Source organism: Rousettus aegyptiacus, unplaced genomic scaffold (assembly GCF_014176215.1).
Source record: "Rousettus aegyptiacus isolate mRouAeg1 unplaced genomic scaffold, mRouAeg1.p scaffold_m13_p_17, whole genome shotgun sequence".
NCBI classification, from domain to species: domain Eukaryota; kingdom Metazoa; phylum Chordata; class Mammalia; order Chiroptera; family Pteropodidae; genus Rousettus; species Rousettus aegyptiacus.
The window spans coordinates 43,882,501-43,895,460 of NW_023416292.1; the positions used below are offsets into that span (position 1 = coordinate 43,882,501).

Sequence of the window (12,960 nt, forward strand, 5' to 3'; positions counted from 1 at the left end):
ATTTTGGTATATTTAATTCTAATTGTTTTAAATAAGTGTCTAAACATGTATTTACATATTTTTAACAAAATTAGGTTCATAACAGCATATAGCTTAAAAATTTTTTAATTTATTTTTTAATTAAAATTGATATACAATATTATATTAGTTTCAGGTATATAACATAGTGATTAGACACGTTACAAAGTGATCACCCCAACAGATGAACGGATAAAGAATATGTGGTAAATATATTCCATGGAATATAACTCGGGCATAAAAAAGAATAAAATCTTACCATTTGTGACAACACGGATGGACTTAGAGGGTACTATGGTAAGTGAAATAAGTCAGAGAAAGAAAAAATACTGTATGATCTCAATTCTATGTGAAATCAAAACACAAAATAAACAAACAAAAAAACCCAGAAACTCATAGGTACAGAAAACAAATTGATGGTTGCCAGAGAGAGTTTGTGGTGCTGGGTAAAAAAGGTGAAGGGGGTTGAGAAGTAGAAATTGCCAGTTATTAAAACAATCATGGGGATGTAAGTACAGCATAGGGAACATAGTAATATTGTAATAACTGTATATGGAGTCTGATGTTTTCAAATCTGTGCCCTAAAAATAAAGACATAAACTGTGTTGTTGTTGTTGTTGTTGTTTATCTTTTCCATCACATTGAGCTTCCCTAAAAACACAGAAGACAAAAGCAGATCCACCAAAGGTTTTTACGCATTTGAATTTATCATAATTGTTTTAAAATAGCACAGGCTCCAAGCAGCCTCTGCAGTGAGGTAATGAGGGTCCTAGGTACCTCTTTATTCCCACAGGAGGGGTAGAAGAGACAGAACTGGCATTTAATTCTAAACCTCTAAATGCCACAAATTCTTCACAGAGCATCATGTGTCATGGGGGCAATTGAAAGCAACACTTCAGAATTCAATTCCCTCAGTTCCATTTTTTTTATACTGTTGCTAAAGTTAACTTAACCCATTTTAAATCATTGGTTTCTTTAGAAATGATTTTCAAATAAGTTGTAACTAAGAAATTTGTTTTCCTCTGACAGTTTTCCTAGAGATAAAACTTACAATTCCTTTTCCACAGAATACAGTACAAATCCAGAATTACATACACAAGAGTCCTTCTGACATACCTCCGCTTAACCAAATACCAGGTTAACCAAAGTTCTTTGTTCTCTCTGTAAACTGTACTGACTGGAAGCAAAAGAAAACCCCACCTGCACCCCAAGCATGATGGCTGCATTCCACAGGCACCTCTGTCCTGACAGCTGTGCTGTACTTAAGGAGGGCAAGCCAGGTCTGCTTCTAACTGCTTAAGCCAGTTGTCCTCGTTATTATAATTATACAATTTAATTCAACAGCAGGTAAGCTGATGAAATATGAGGAAAAGAAACAAAAAGTTGTTTCTTTGGCAACAAAATATCTAAGTGCTTTTGAAAGATCAATAAAAGTGAATTGCCAAAGATAGTATCTACTGTTGAAGTAAATATGAGACGAAGGTAAGATTTGGAAAAAAAATCACAAAAATCTAAGAAGACTGCATTCAAATTCCTTATCACATTATAATTTGTAATTCTTTCCAACTGATTTTTTGGTTCATCAGTCATACACTGGTCCTAATCTTTAGAGCAGATAAGAAAATACCAACTGCTTTATTAAAAAAAAAAAAAAAAAAAAAAGGAAAATGCTGGAGTTTGTATTCTTCTTCCACTCTTCTCAGAACCCTTATTATGGTGTGTTCCGTCTGTATCTAAAAATGGAATATGTTAGGCAATGTTTCTCAAATTTAATTGACAAAATAATCTTTTTTTCTTTCTGTTTTAGGTACGATATCAAGGAACTGTTAAAATATCAGGAGACATCACAGCCCCCTGAATACGTTTTGGGAAATGCTAATTTAGAAATAATGGTTAGAAAGAAGGAGGACTGCAGCAAGCAAGCAAAATAATAGAACTGAGAAATGATAGTTCACAGACTAAGATCGAAACAGAAAAACAACTTACAAATATGAAAATTACAAAAGCTTAGTTATCTGGGATCACACCTATAGGAACGAATGTCCCTAAACATTACATTGATTCTTAAGGCATCACTGTATTTAACGATATGGATAATGGCTGATGAGCCCAAGATTCCAAAGATGGTTTACATGATGACCCACTGTGCTGGATATCTTTCATTCTTTCTGCATATCCACTCTCTACTTTTCTCCACCCTGTGTTGTGCCTGTGAGGTGACCTGCTTACATTGGCTTCTTTGCCTTCTTGTTTTGGGTTTGGCCAATGGGAAGAACCGACAGGACATAAGAGAAAAGGAGGAAAATAGGTTAGCATATCCATTTTCTCCTCAAGCTTCCATTCTATGGGGCACAGTGGGCTGTGTCCCTTGATTGAAAATCCTGGCCCCCATAAAACGACCTTCTCCACACAGCTCATTCTCTTTCTGCAGTCTTAGTAAATGCTCCCTCCTCTGCACCATCCCTCGCAATTTTCTTCCATCCTGCCCACACTTGTGTAACTGGCCCCCTTATAAAACTCCCCTCCAATGACTCAGTTTGAGCGTGCATGCTGGGCCCCTGACTGATACAACCTGTAACACTACCTTAGATTTGTATAACACTTGACAAAATAATATGCATTCATGCCAACAAAAATCCAATGAAGCAGCGAGCAGGCACTATTATGACCATGTTATAGAAGTGGAAACAGGCTCAGCATGGAAGTAACTTTTTCAGTGACTTTTAACAGACAACACACGAACAAAAACTCAGGACTTTTGGTTTCTTTCAAAACGTTTTCTGCCTCAAAGCAGTGCAAGTGAAAGTTAAACTTTTCAGAATTTCTATATTTAAGCAGGTAAGTTTTGGGTAATAGAAAATGCAACTCTGAACTAAGTCATGGACCAACAATAGTGGAAAGCGTAATGTGCTGCTGTTAAGTCACTGAGATTCCTATTGACCAAGTAAAAATGACATTGTTTGGTCTGCAAAACTTCATCTTACCTCTTGCACAGATGCTGGGGTAGAACGCATCAGGAAAAACGGTTCCAGCCTGATATGCATCCTGGTGTTCAGCTAAGAGCTGGGGAGCAGGAAAATGCAGAGATTAAGGGGGGGAGTCAATAGCTGGGGAAGAGCAGGTCTAATCAACTTCCTTCAGTGGGATGCAAAAGCAATTTGGTTTGGGGGGGTGGAGAGGGTGAGATGGGGTGGGAGATAGAAGGAAGGAGGAAGAAAGGCATAAATAAATAATAAAATTCATGCATAATCCAACACAACACCGTACAATATGTAACTTTAGGCTCTTTCCTACCAAACGTGGGCCGATTAAGAAGTAACAAATATCACTTATTTGAATTTCACCTCCTCTCATTTTCTCTGTTCTCCCAGTAGAGCAGGATTTCCCTAAGGCTAGTTCATGACCCAGAACTAGTGTGTGTATAAATTTTCAATGATCCATTGAAAACGATTGAAATGAGAAAAATACAGACATGTACACACACACACACACACACACACACATATACATATATCAGTTTATATTTGCCACCTATGCTTTAGAGTAAGATTATGTCCTTTGTGCTTTAGGTTGTTTTGAAAAATCTGCTTTCCCTTTTTAAATGATATAAAGGTGGATGGTAGAGGTTTCTTTTCCGTGTGCTTCCTTGGCTGATTGGCTCACTCCTCTTCATTCCAACCCTCTATGAGGTGCCCAGGCACACGTGAGAGTCTAGAAAACAAAGACCACATCCCAGCCTCCACTGCAGAGCTCATGTCTCCCTCTCTTGCTTCTTCGGCTGCATGCAGGGCTTGATTTTCATGCAGCAGAGGTGGAGAGGGCCCAGGTATCTTCTCAGGCAGAGTGTCCAGGGCATCCATTTTGCTAGTAAGGAGCGAGGTTGAGGTGACGATGTCCCAAAGCCAACAGTCAAGGTGATGACTTTTTACTTTCCAGATCGTGTAGGAGGCAGTTGGACCTGAAGCTAGCAAGTGGGGCAGTGGCTGTTTGACTAGGCACAGGTAGCCTGCCAGGCCAGTTCTGTGTGGTTGTGGGTATCCTTTCTGTACCTGCGGTCTGGATCCAGCTCTTCCAGTTCTGTTTGTTGGCACTAAACTCTCTACTGCTTGGCATTGAGCTCCTCTCAGCATAAACTATCCAGAGGGTTTTCCACCATCTGCAAGTGGACTTTGACTGACACAATGGGCAAAGTCAAAGTCTGGCAACCCAACTTTTTAATATTGCAATAGGACATACAGCAGGGACCTTATATGGAAGCTACATAAAAGTTGCACAAAGGACTCAAAACATAGGGAAATACAGTATCATCTGCTTTTTGTTGTTGCTTTTCCAACCAGTATGTATCCCATTCTCAGTCTTCTAGGCACAGAATCCCTCTCTCCTGAGAACCTGTTCCATGCTGAGCAGGTGGGGTTGACTACATGAGTATGAGGCCAGCATGTCCACTCTCACCACAGTGTTTGGCTCAGAGATGCACCTTGAACAGAAGCTTGTTTGGTTAGAACTTCCCCCAAGACCTCTCAGCTAGAGCCCTGGGGAAAATGCCCTCTTCCCTCTGGGGAGCTTAGTTTGGAGGCTGAGTCCTGCATGGGCAGTGTCTTCTACATGGAGAAAGACGGCACCGCTTGGACCTCCGTCTACAGCTCTGCCCCGGGGCTGTCAGTTACATACACCCAGAAAGTCTCCCTTAATAATAATTAATTTCATTGAATAGTTTCATCACTAGCCACTGTTCTAGTCACTTTATATGTATCAAGACTTGTTGAATCTTAATCTCCCAGTGAGGTAGATACAGTTATTTAACATGAAAACAGAATTCTGAAGTAAATTTTAAAAAGTAAATGTGCTACCAAACAATCAGGAAACTTTTGGGAGGAAAAAAAGTACAGAGGAAAGATGTATCCTTCAGGCATAAAAATGAAATTTTAAGCTACAGAAATAAAAACAGTACGATATCAGAACCAGAAGAGACAAATCAATAACACAGAAGAATGAATCAGACTCAAGCATACACAGTCACTTAACGCATGACACAAAGGAATAAAGGATGGAGTAATTAATAAATGGTGTGAGCACAACTCTACTGCAATGAATAGTCCACTTTCACATGGGAATTCTAGGAGACACTGACTTGAAATTAACTTTAACAATGGCAGGCCACTGGATCCCTATCATGCTTTATGCCAAAATCAGTACAAGATGAGTTAGAGATTTAAATGTCAAAAATGGAGCCATTTAATTAACCAAACAAAGTTTAAGTGTATAATTGCATAATTTCAGAGTAGGAATGATTTTTCTAAGGAAAAATACAGGCAGAAATCATCAAAGAAAAGACAAGAATCATCAATGGATGTTAAGTTTAATGAGAAATAGGATATTTTTATTACCTCAATATCTCTCTCCACAAATTAAAAAGTAGAAAATACTTAATACTTAACTTTCCAGCACAAAAATGTGACAAATACCACCTCGATCTAGAGGTAAAAATGAACATTACTAGGACTTCTGTTTCCAGGAAGATGGAGTAGATGCACTTTTCCTTCCTTATATTGCTTAGTACAGTAAAAAACAAAAACAAAAACAAAAAAACCCTGGGTATAGTGTACAACATGAATGTAAGACACTCTGAAAGGTGGAGGTAAGTATACAAATTGACTAGGAAATGTGGGATGGAAGAATAACACTGTGGTGAGTTCTCTGGGTGTTCTTTTTGCTCATACATCCCAAACTGGATATTGGAAGAGCCAGAAGGCTATCTAGAAACCCTAATGGGTGTAGGCTCCCCTCCCCCCACTGAAAAAAAAAGTCACAGGACCAGGAGAGGGGAAGGCTGCATGACAGAAAACTTTTAGACAATAATCTCTCTACTCTAGCTGAACATCACAGAAAAACCATGGCTCCGCACTTACCCACATCACCTAAGGCTGAGTGGGGAGCCTGGATATTCTCCTCACCAGGCTGTAGTGAGGTGCCCAGCTTCCCCTCTGAAGTGGAGTCAGCCTTTCATCCCTGCCATTCTGCCCCCACTTGTCCCCCTCAGTGTCAGTGGAGAGCATGAGGAGAACAAGGACATCCAATCCCAACTGGCAGTAGTGAAACACCTTTCCTCTCCTCTCTGGGGTGGTGTCAGAAGAGGCCCAGGGGAGATCAGAACATTCCTACCACCCAATAGTAAGAGGCTACCTTGCCCTATGACATCAGTAGAGGCCGAGGTCAGGAGCAGGTATTTGGCACTTTTGCTCCTCCCAACCAGGAAGGCATCCATGCAGGCCTTCCCGGTTAGCAGTTAGGAAGCACTGTACCCCTACTACTTCCCCTAATAAAGTGTTATAAGAAGAACCTAACTAAATCAGATTTAAATATGATCTAGAGTCTCTTAATCTAATACCCAAAATGTTAAGGTATCAATCAAAGACCACTCGTCACACCAAGAACCAGGAGGATCTCAAAAGGAATAAAAACAATCAACAGATGCCAACACTGAGATGGCAGAAATGTTAGAATTATCTCACAGATATTTTAAAACAGCCGTCATAAATATGCTTTAGCTGACAATAATGAAACACTTGAAACAAACTAAAAAATAATAATAAAATGGAAGTCTCAGCCAATAGAATATATAAAGAAGAACTGAATGGAAATTTTATTTTTAAATTTTTTTTTTTAGGTGAGGCAACCCTTGGTTGACCTCACAGATTGCAAAGACCTTGTCAGCTTACAATCCCTTATTTTTTATTTTTTACACCTACAACACCTGGTCTTCCTAGATGGTCTCCCATCCAAGCACTAACCAGGCCTGACCCCGCTTGGCTTCTGAGATCAGATGGGATTGGGCTTATTCAGGGTGGCATGGCCATAGACTATGAGTAGAAATTTTAGAACTGAAAAATACAATGGCTAAAATAAAAGTTAGCATCACCAGAAATGGTACAGGTTGACATTGTGTGCTTTCCAATACAGTGCAATGAGAATAAAACATAGCATCGCTTCAATGTTTTATAAACATTTATCTGCAGGGGAATGCCTCTAGGGGAATCTAATCATCATGAACCATCAGACAAAATCCAATTAAAGTACATTTTACAGAGTTACTGGACTGTACTTTTCCAAAATATCAAGTTCATTAACGACAAGGCAGGCCTGAGGAACTGTTTCAGGTTGGAGTAGACCTGAGGGTGCTGACAACTAAATACAACACATGATCCTGAATTGGTCCTGGAACCATAGAGGATATTATTGAGACAACTGGTAAAATTTGAATGAGGATTGGGTCATAGTGTTATTTCAATGTTGATTTCCTGAATGTGATTATTATACTGTGGTTACGTAGGAATGCTCTTGTTTTCAAGAATTACGCAATGATGTGTTCAAGGAAAATGAATACCATGTTAGGTACTAGCTCTCAAATGGCTCAGGGGAAAAAATCAACATGTATAGGGAGAAAAGGCAAATATGATAAGCTGTCAACAATAGGGGAAACTGGGTAAAGGATATATGAATAATATTTGTTTAATTATTTCAACATTTCTATTGGTTTTAAATTATTTAAAAATACAAAGTTAAAATAGGGAATTGGTTGAATATATGATGGTATATTTTGGATAAGAAAATATGTAATTGTTAAAAATTATTCTGAGGATCTCAATTGACATGGAAAGATATCTGATATAGTAAATGAAAAAAAGAGCAAGTTAGAAAATAGTATGTAGAGTACAATTATTTTTTGGAAAAAAAAAGTGCTAATAAATGCAAAAAAAAAAAATTGCCTGGAAATATATCAAGCAAACATGGTTGTCTCAGAATTTTTTTTCTTACAGTGAGTTATCAGTTTTATAATCAGGAAAGACAAAACCTGGTCCATGGGGTGGGGAGGGAGGAGCAAGGCAGAGAGAGGACAGTAACCAGCCAGATAACTACCATCACTGTGGTTCCTGGTTAACACACCACAGTCCACGTATTCTTTAGAAAGAGAATGACTATCAGGGCAATAATGACCATCAATGTGAGGTCCGCTTGTTTCTCACAGTTATAAATTGATTAATGTTCTCAGCTTTAAGCATTATTCCCTTATTAGTTCGGTTAGTGTAAGTCAAAGTCTTTAAAGCATAGAAATCCCTGGATGTTTTAATGAAAGAAAACTCCAGAACCAGCAAAGTTCAGTCACTGAAGGTAGAGAGCATGCCAAGATATTGCCGACCTATGGGGATCTGTCTATATAGCCTGCTAGCATCCTCCAGGCCGCTTCCCACTATATCATTTCACCAAACTGTACCAATGAGCCCAGAGGTCATCCAAGAGTAGGTTTTGGTAAGGAAAAAGAGAAACTTCAGATTCCCACATATGAAGATATCAAATAGATCATCAATCTTTGAGAAAGGAATGATTGATAATGTTATAAAAGGTAAAGTAACCCTTATCTATCTTCATAAGTCAAAGGGGAGAAGGGCAATGTACTCAAGGCACTTGGTCCTTTCCAATGACATCATTATGTGGATTAAGACCAATGCTGAGGGGAAAGATCTGTGTCCATTTATCAGGTTTTAAACTAAGCTAATGAGACACGCTTGAATCCTCTACTAGAAAATCACTCTGCACACAGTCAGGATTAGGTGCTTGTGGTGTTCATGTCACAAATTAGGCAGATTCTTCCTTCTCCTCTCTGTCCTGCCTACTTTCTATCAGAGTCAAAGAAGATGACGATCAATGAAATATAAATGCTGTTTTTTCCTAGAGGTCCTCTTACACTGGTGAGTGAGGAAGTTAAAACTAATAACTAAAAGTGGTTTGGAGGTATAATAGATTTCAGTTATTTCACCATCCATACTGCATTATCAAGATTTACTGGTAATACTTTGATTTAATTCCAAAGTCATGAGGGAACGTTAACCACTCTCATCAAACTTATTCAAGTACTTAAGAATCATTTTTGTCACAAAGTATCATCTAGCAATAGAACTAGAAAGAGTATGTAAGGCCAAAATGAGTTCCACTAATTTGGGGATGGGTGAAGGTAAGCCATCAGATAGTGCAACCAAGAATATGGTAAGAGGAGACATTGGAAGGCACATCTCAAAGCATATTTCTGAAAAATGCTTCCTTCTCCTTGTAGTAATACAATTCATATGTAACACAAAGAGACAGGAAGTGGAAAATAAGTGATTTATCTCACTTATGACCTCTTTTTATAAAAACAAAAAAGATGTACCACTTAAAAAATTTCCCCCTCCAAAGATTTTTCAAACTATGATTCATATAATTAAAATTTATCAATGACATTATTTAAATTTTATATATATATTTATATATTTATAATGCAAGTACTACTGGAGGGAACATATATCTTTTAACCCAAAATATTAATGGTTTATATAAATATAAAAATAACTCTTAAAATTACCATTTAAATATGTTAGGACCTTTGTGTGGCACCTATAAAGAAAGTTGATGCTCATGGAATAAGAGAAAAATCAAACTTCATACCTCTTTGTAGTTAATGCTCCCATCCTGAAGGTGGAGAAACTCTAGAGCTCTGTGTCCTGAGAAAAATAAACACATAAATCAATAAAGTTCAACTACAGCTAAAAACAGAACTTCGTAGGGGTCATCTTAAAAGTACATAATTTTATGGTTGTAACTGTCAAGGAAGTAGGAAATGAAAATTAGATTTGTACAATATTTATATAACAATGTAAATACATTAAATATGTTATAATAATACAAATAACATTTTCATAATGATTTAAAGGTCCTGTTTACCTAGCTCTGTGACCTTGGCTAAGTTATTTAACTTCTCTAGCTCTCAGTTCCCTCATATGTAAAATTAAGTAAATAATACCCACCTTAGGAGTTTGTTGAATCACAGAAAATAAATGCCGTGACAAGCACAATGGCTGACACATGTCAGGGGCTCAAAACACAGAAATCATCATCATCATACAACAATATAGCCATTATACCTCAACGACCCCTGATGATAAAGCCAAGCAGGAAACATGGTACCGGGCCTAAACTATGGACTGAACCAATGATTCTTAAATGCTTTTTCATCTTTGCGCTACTTTAAGAGAACAACAAAAAGTCTCACAAAGCTACCTGCTACAGAATTCTCAAGAGTCCACTAAAAAACTGTTAGAACTGATCAATTAAATCGGTAAAGTAGGATACAAAATTAATATTCAGAAACAACCGTATTTTTATATGTCAATAATGAACTATCAGAAAGAGAAATTTAAAAATCAATCTCATTTATAATTGCATCGAAAACAATAAAATATCTAAGAATAAATTTACCAAGGAGGTAAAAAATCTGTACTCAGAAAATTATGTCATTGAAAAAACTGAAGATACAAATAAAATGGAAGTAAATACTGTGCTAGCAGGAAGAATTAACATTGTTAAAAGGTTCTTACTACCCAAAGCAATCTATAGATTCAGTGCAACCCCTATCAAAATATCAATGGCATTTTTCACAGAACTAGAATGAGTAATTCAAAATTTATTTGGAAACATAAAAGACCCCAAATTGCTACAAAAATCTTGAGAAAGAACAAACAACATTGGAGGTATCACGCTACCTGATATCAAACTATACTACAAGGCTATAGTAATCAAAACAGCATGGTACTGACATTAAAAAAAATCAACAGATCAATGGAACAGAATAGAGAGTCCAGAAATCTACTCCTATATGTTTATTTAATCTATGACAAAGGAGGCCAGAATATACGGTAGGGTAAAGACAGTTTCTTTAATAAATGGTGTTGGGAAAACTGGACAGATACATGCAAAAAAAAATAAAAATGAAACTGGACCACTTTCTTACACTATACGAGAATAAACTCAAAATGGATTAAAGACTTAAATGTAAGACCCAAAACCATAAAACTCCTAGAAGAAAACATAGGCAGGAAACTCTCTGACCTTACTTTTAGTAATATATATATGCTTTACTTATCTCCTCGGGCAAGAGAAACATAAGAAAAAATAAATGGGACTACTTCAAACTAAAAAGTTTTTCCTCAGCAAAGGAAACCCCCAATGAAACAAAAAGACAACCTACTGAATGGGAGAGGGTATTTGCCTATGATACATCTAATAATTTTAATATCCAAAATTTATTAAAAAACTCACACGACTCAACACCAAAAAAATCCAAACAATCCAATTGAAAAATGGGCAGAGGACCTGAATAGGCATTTCTCCAAAGATGACATACAGATGGCCAATGGCCATATGAAAGGATGCTCAAATCACTTATTATCAAATAAAAGGAAATTAAAATCACAATAAGATATCACCTCACATCTGTCAGAATCTCTATGATCAAGCAATTAGAAAACAACAAGTGTTAGAGAGGATGTGGAGAAAAGGAAACCCTTGTGCACTGTTCGTGAGATTGCAAACTGATATAGCCATTATGGAAAACAGTTTGGAGGTTCCTCAAAAAATTGAAAATAGAACTATCTTATAACCCAGCAATTGGACTTCTGGGTATTTATCCTCCCAAAAATAAAACAATAATTTGAAAAGATATATGCACTCCTATGTTCACTGCAGCTTTATTTACAATGGCCAAGATATGAAAGCAGCTTAAGTGTCCATCAATAGACAACTGAATAAAGAAGAGGTGGTACGTACATACAATGGACTATTACTCGGCCATAAAAAGATAAAATCTTACCATTTGCAACAATATCGATGGACCTAGAGGGTATTACAGTAAGTGAAATAAGTCAGACAGAGAAATAAAAACACCATGTGATTTCACCTGCATGTGGAATCTAAAGAACGAAATAAACAAGCAAACAAAAACAGGCTCATAGATACAGAGAACTGGTGGTTGCTAGATGGGATGGGGGATGGGAGGCTGGTGAAAGGATTAAGCGGCACAAATTGGTAGTTACAAAATAGTCACAGGGATGTAAAATACAGCATAGGGAATGTAGTCAATAATATTGTAATAATTATGTACAGTCCCAGGTAGGTACTAGACTAATCAGGGGCCTCATTTCATAAATTATGTAAATGTCTAACCATTATGCTGTGTATCTGAAATATTGCATGTTAACTCTAACTGAAAAATAAAAATGTTAAAAAAAAAAAAAAAGGCTACTTGCTTCACCCACATACCCACGCAAGACACCCAAACCCTGAATCTTCTTAGGATTAATAGGAAAATGAATATTCCTTGTGAAGAGAATTTCAAAAGTGATACCTTATTTCTATTGTGAATGACATCCAATTTTTAAATTCATACAATACAAAAAGCCACTACTATAAGCATTAATACCATAAGAGACCTGTTCACAGCACACACAAATTTTGTGCATAGGATTCCATGACTTACAGACCCTAACCACGGGATGAAACCCATTCTAATTAAGCAACTCACATAAATGTCAGCCTCCACATAGGCCCTATGTAAGAAGTGAAAACGTAAACCAAAATATTTATAAAATCATCTAACTTATTAGTAAATAGATGTTGACATTTTAGTCTCTTTTTATATAAAAATAGCAGATTAGGAGTTGCTTTCAATATGTCCACATAAACATGTGTGTTTACTATTTTGATATATTAATATATGTTTAATATATTACCTATTAATATAGTTAATCTATTAATCTATTAGAACCTATGGTACCTACTGAAGAAAGGCAAGCAATGATCTGATTTTGTTAAAATGTAATAATTTTTTACTTATTTCATGTCTTAATTTTTAAACTGTAAGAATTAAAAATTTGAAAATTCTCATTTTTTTCCTCTTTGGCCCACTTCTTTAGTGTTAGCAATTTCAATTTCATAGAACTTAGACTTGGAATATACTGTAGAATTCATGAATAAGTCCAACTCCATCATTTTACAAAGAATAATTGAAAAAGAAAGTCGATTACTCAGAGTTATCCACGTAGTTTATAGCAAAACCAGTGTTAGAACCTAGGT

General features: G+C 36.6%; 1 protein-coding gene and 1 pseudogene across 4 annotated transcripts in view; both read right to left on the reverse strand.

Moving 5' to 3' along the window:
* Positions 1 to 12,960, reverse strand: part of GPLD1 (glycosylphosphatidylinositol specific phospholipase D1) — a 49,920-nt gene that overhangs the window by 34,065 nt on the left and 2,895 nt on the right. For all 4 annotated transcript variants that reach the window (XM_016140902.2, XM_016140900.2, XM_016140898.2 and 1 more), the window contains 2 exons: positions 9,499 to 9,554; positions 3,003 to 3,081 (listed from right to left, as the gene is read on the reverse strand). In XM_016140902.2, coding sequence (XP_015996388.2) covers positions 3,003 to 3,081; positions 9,499 to 9,554 — 135 coding nt within the window. The remainder of the gene's footprint in view (positions 1 to 3,002; positions 3,082 to 9,498; positions 9,555 to 12,960) is intronic.
* LOC118613110 lies at positions 6,761 to 6,879 on the reverse strand (annotated as a pseudogene).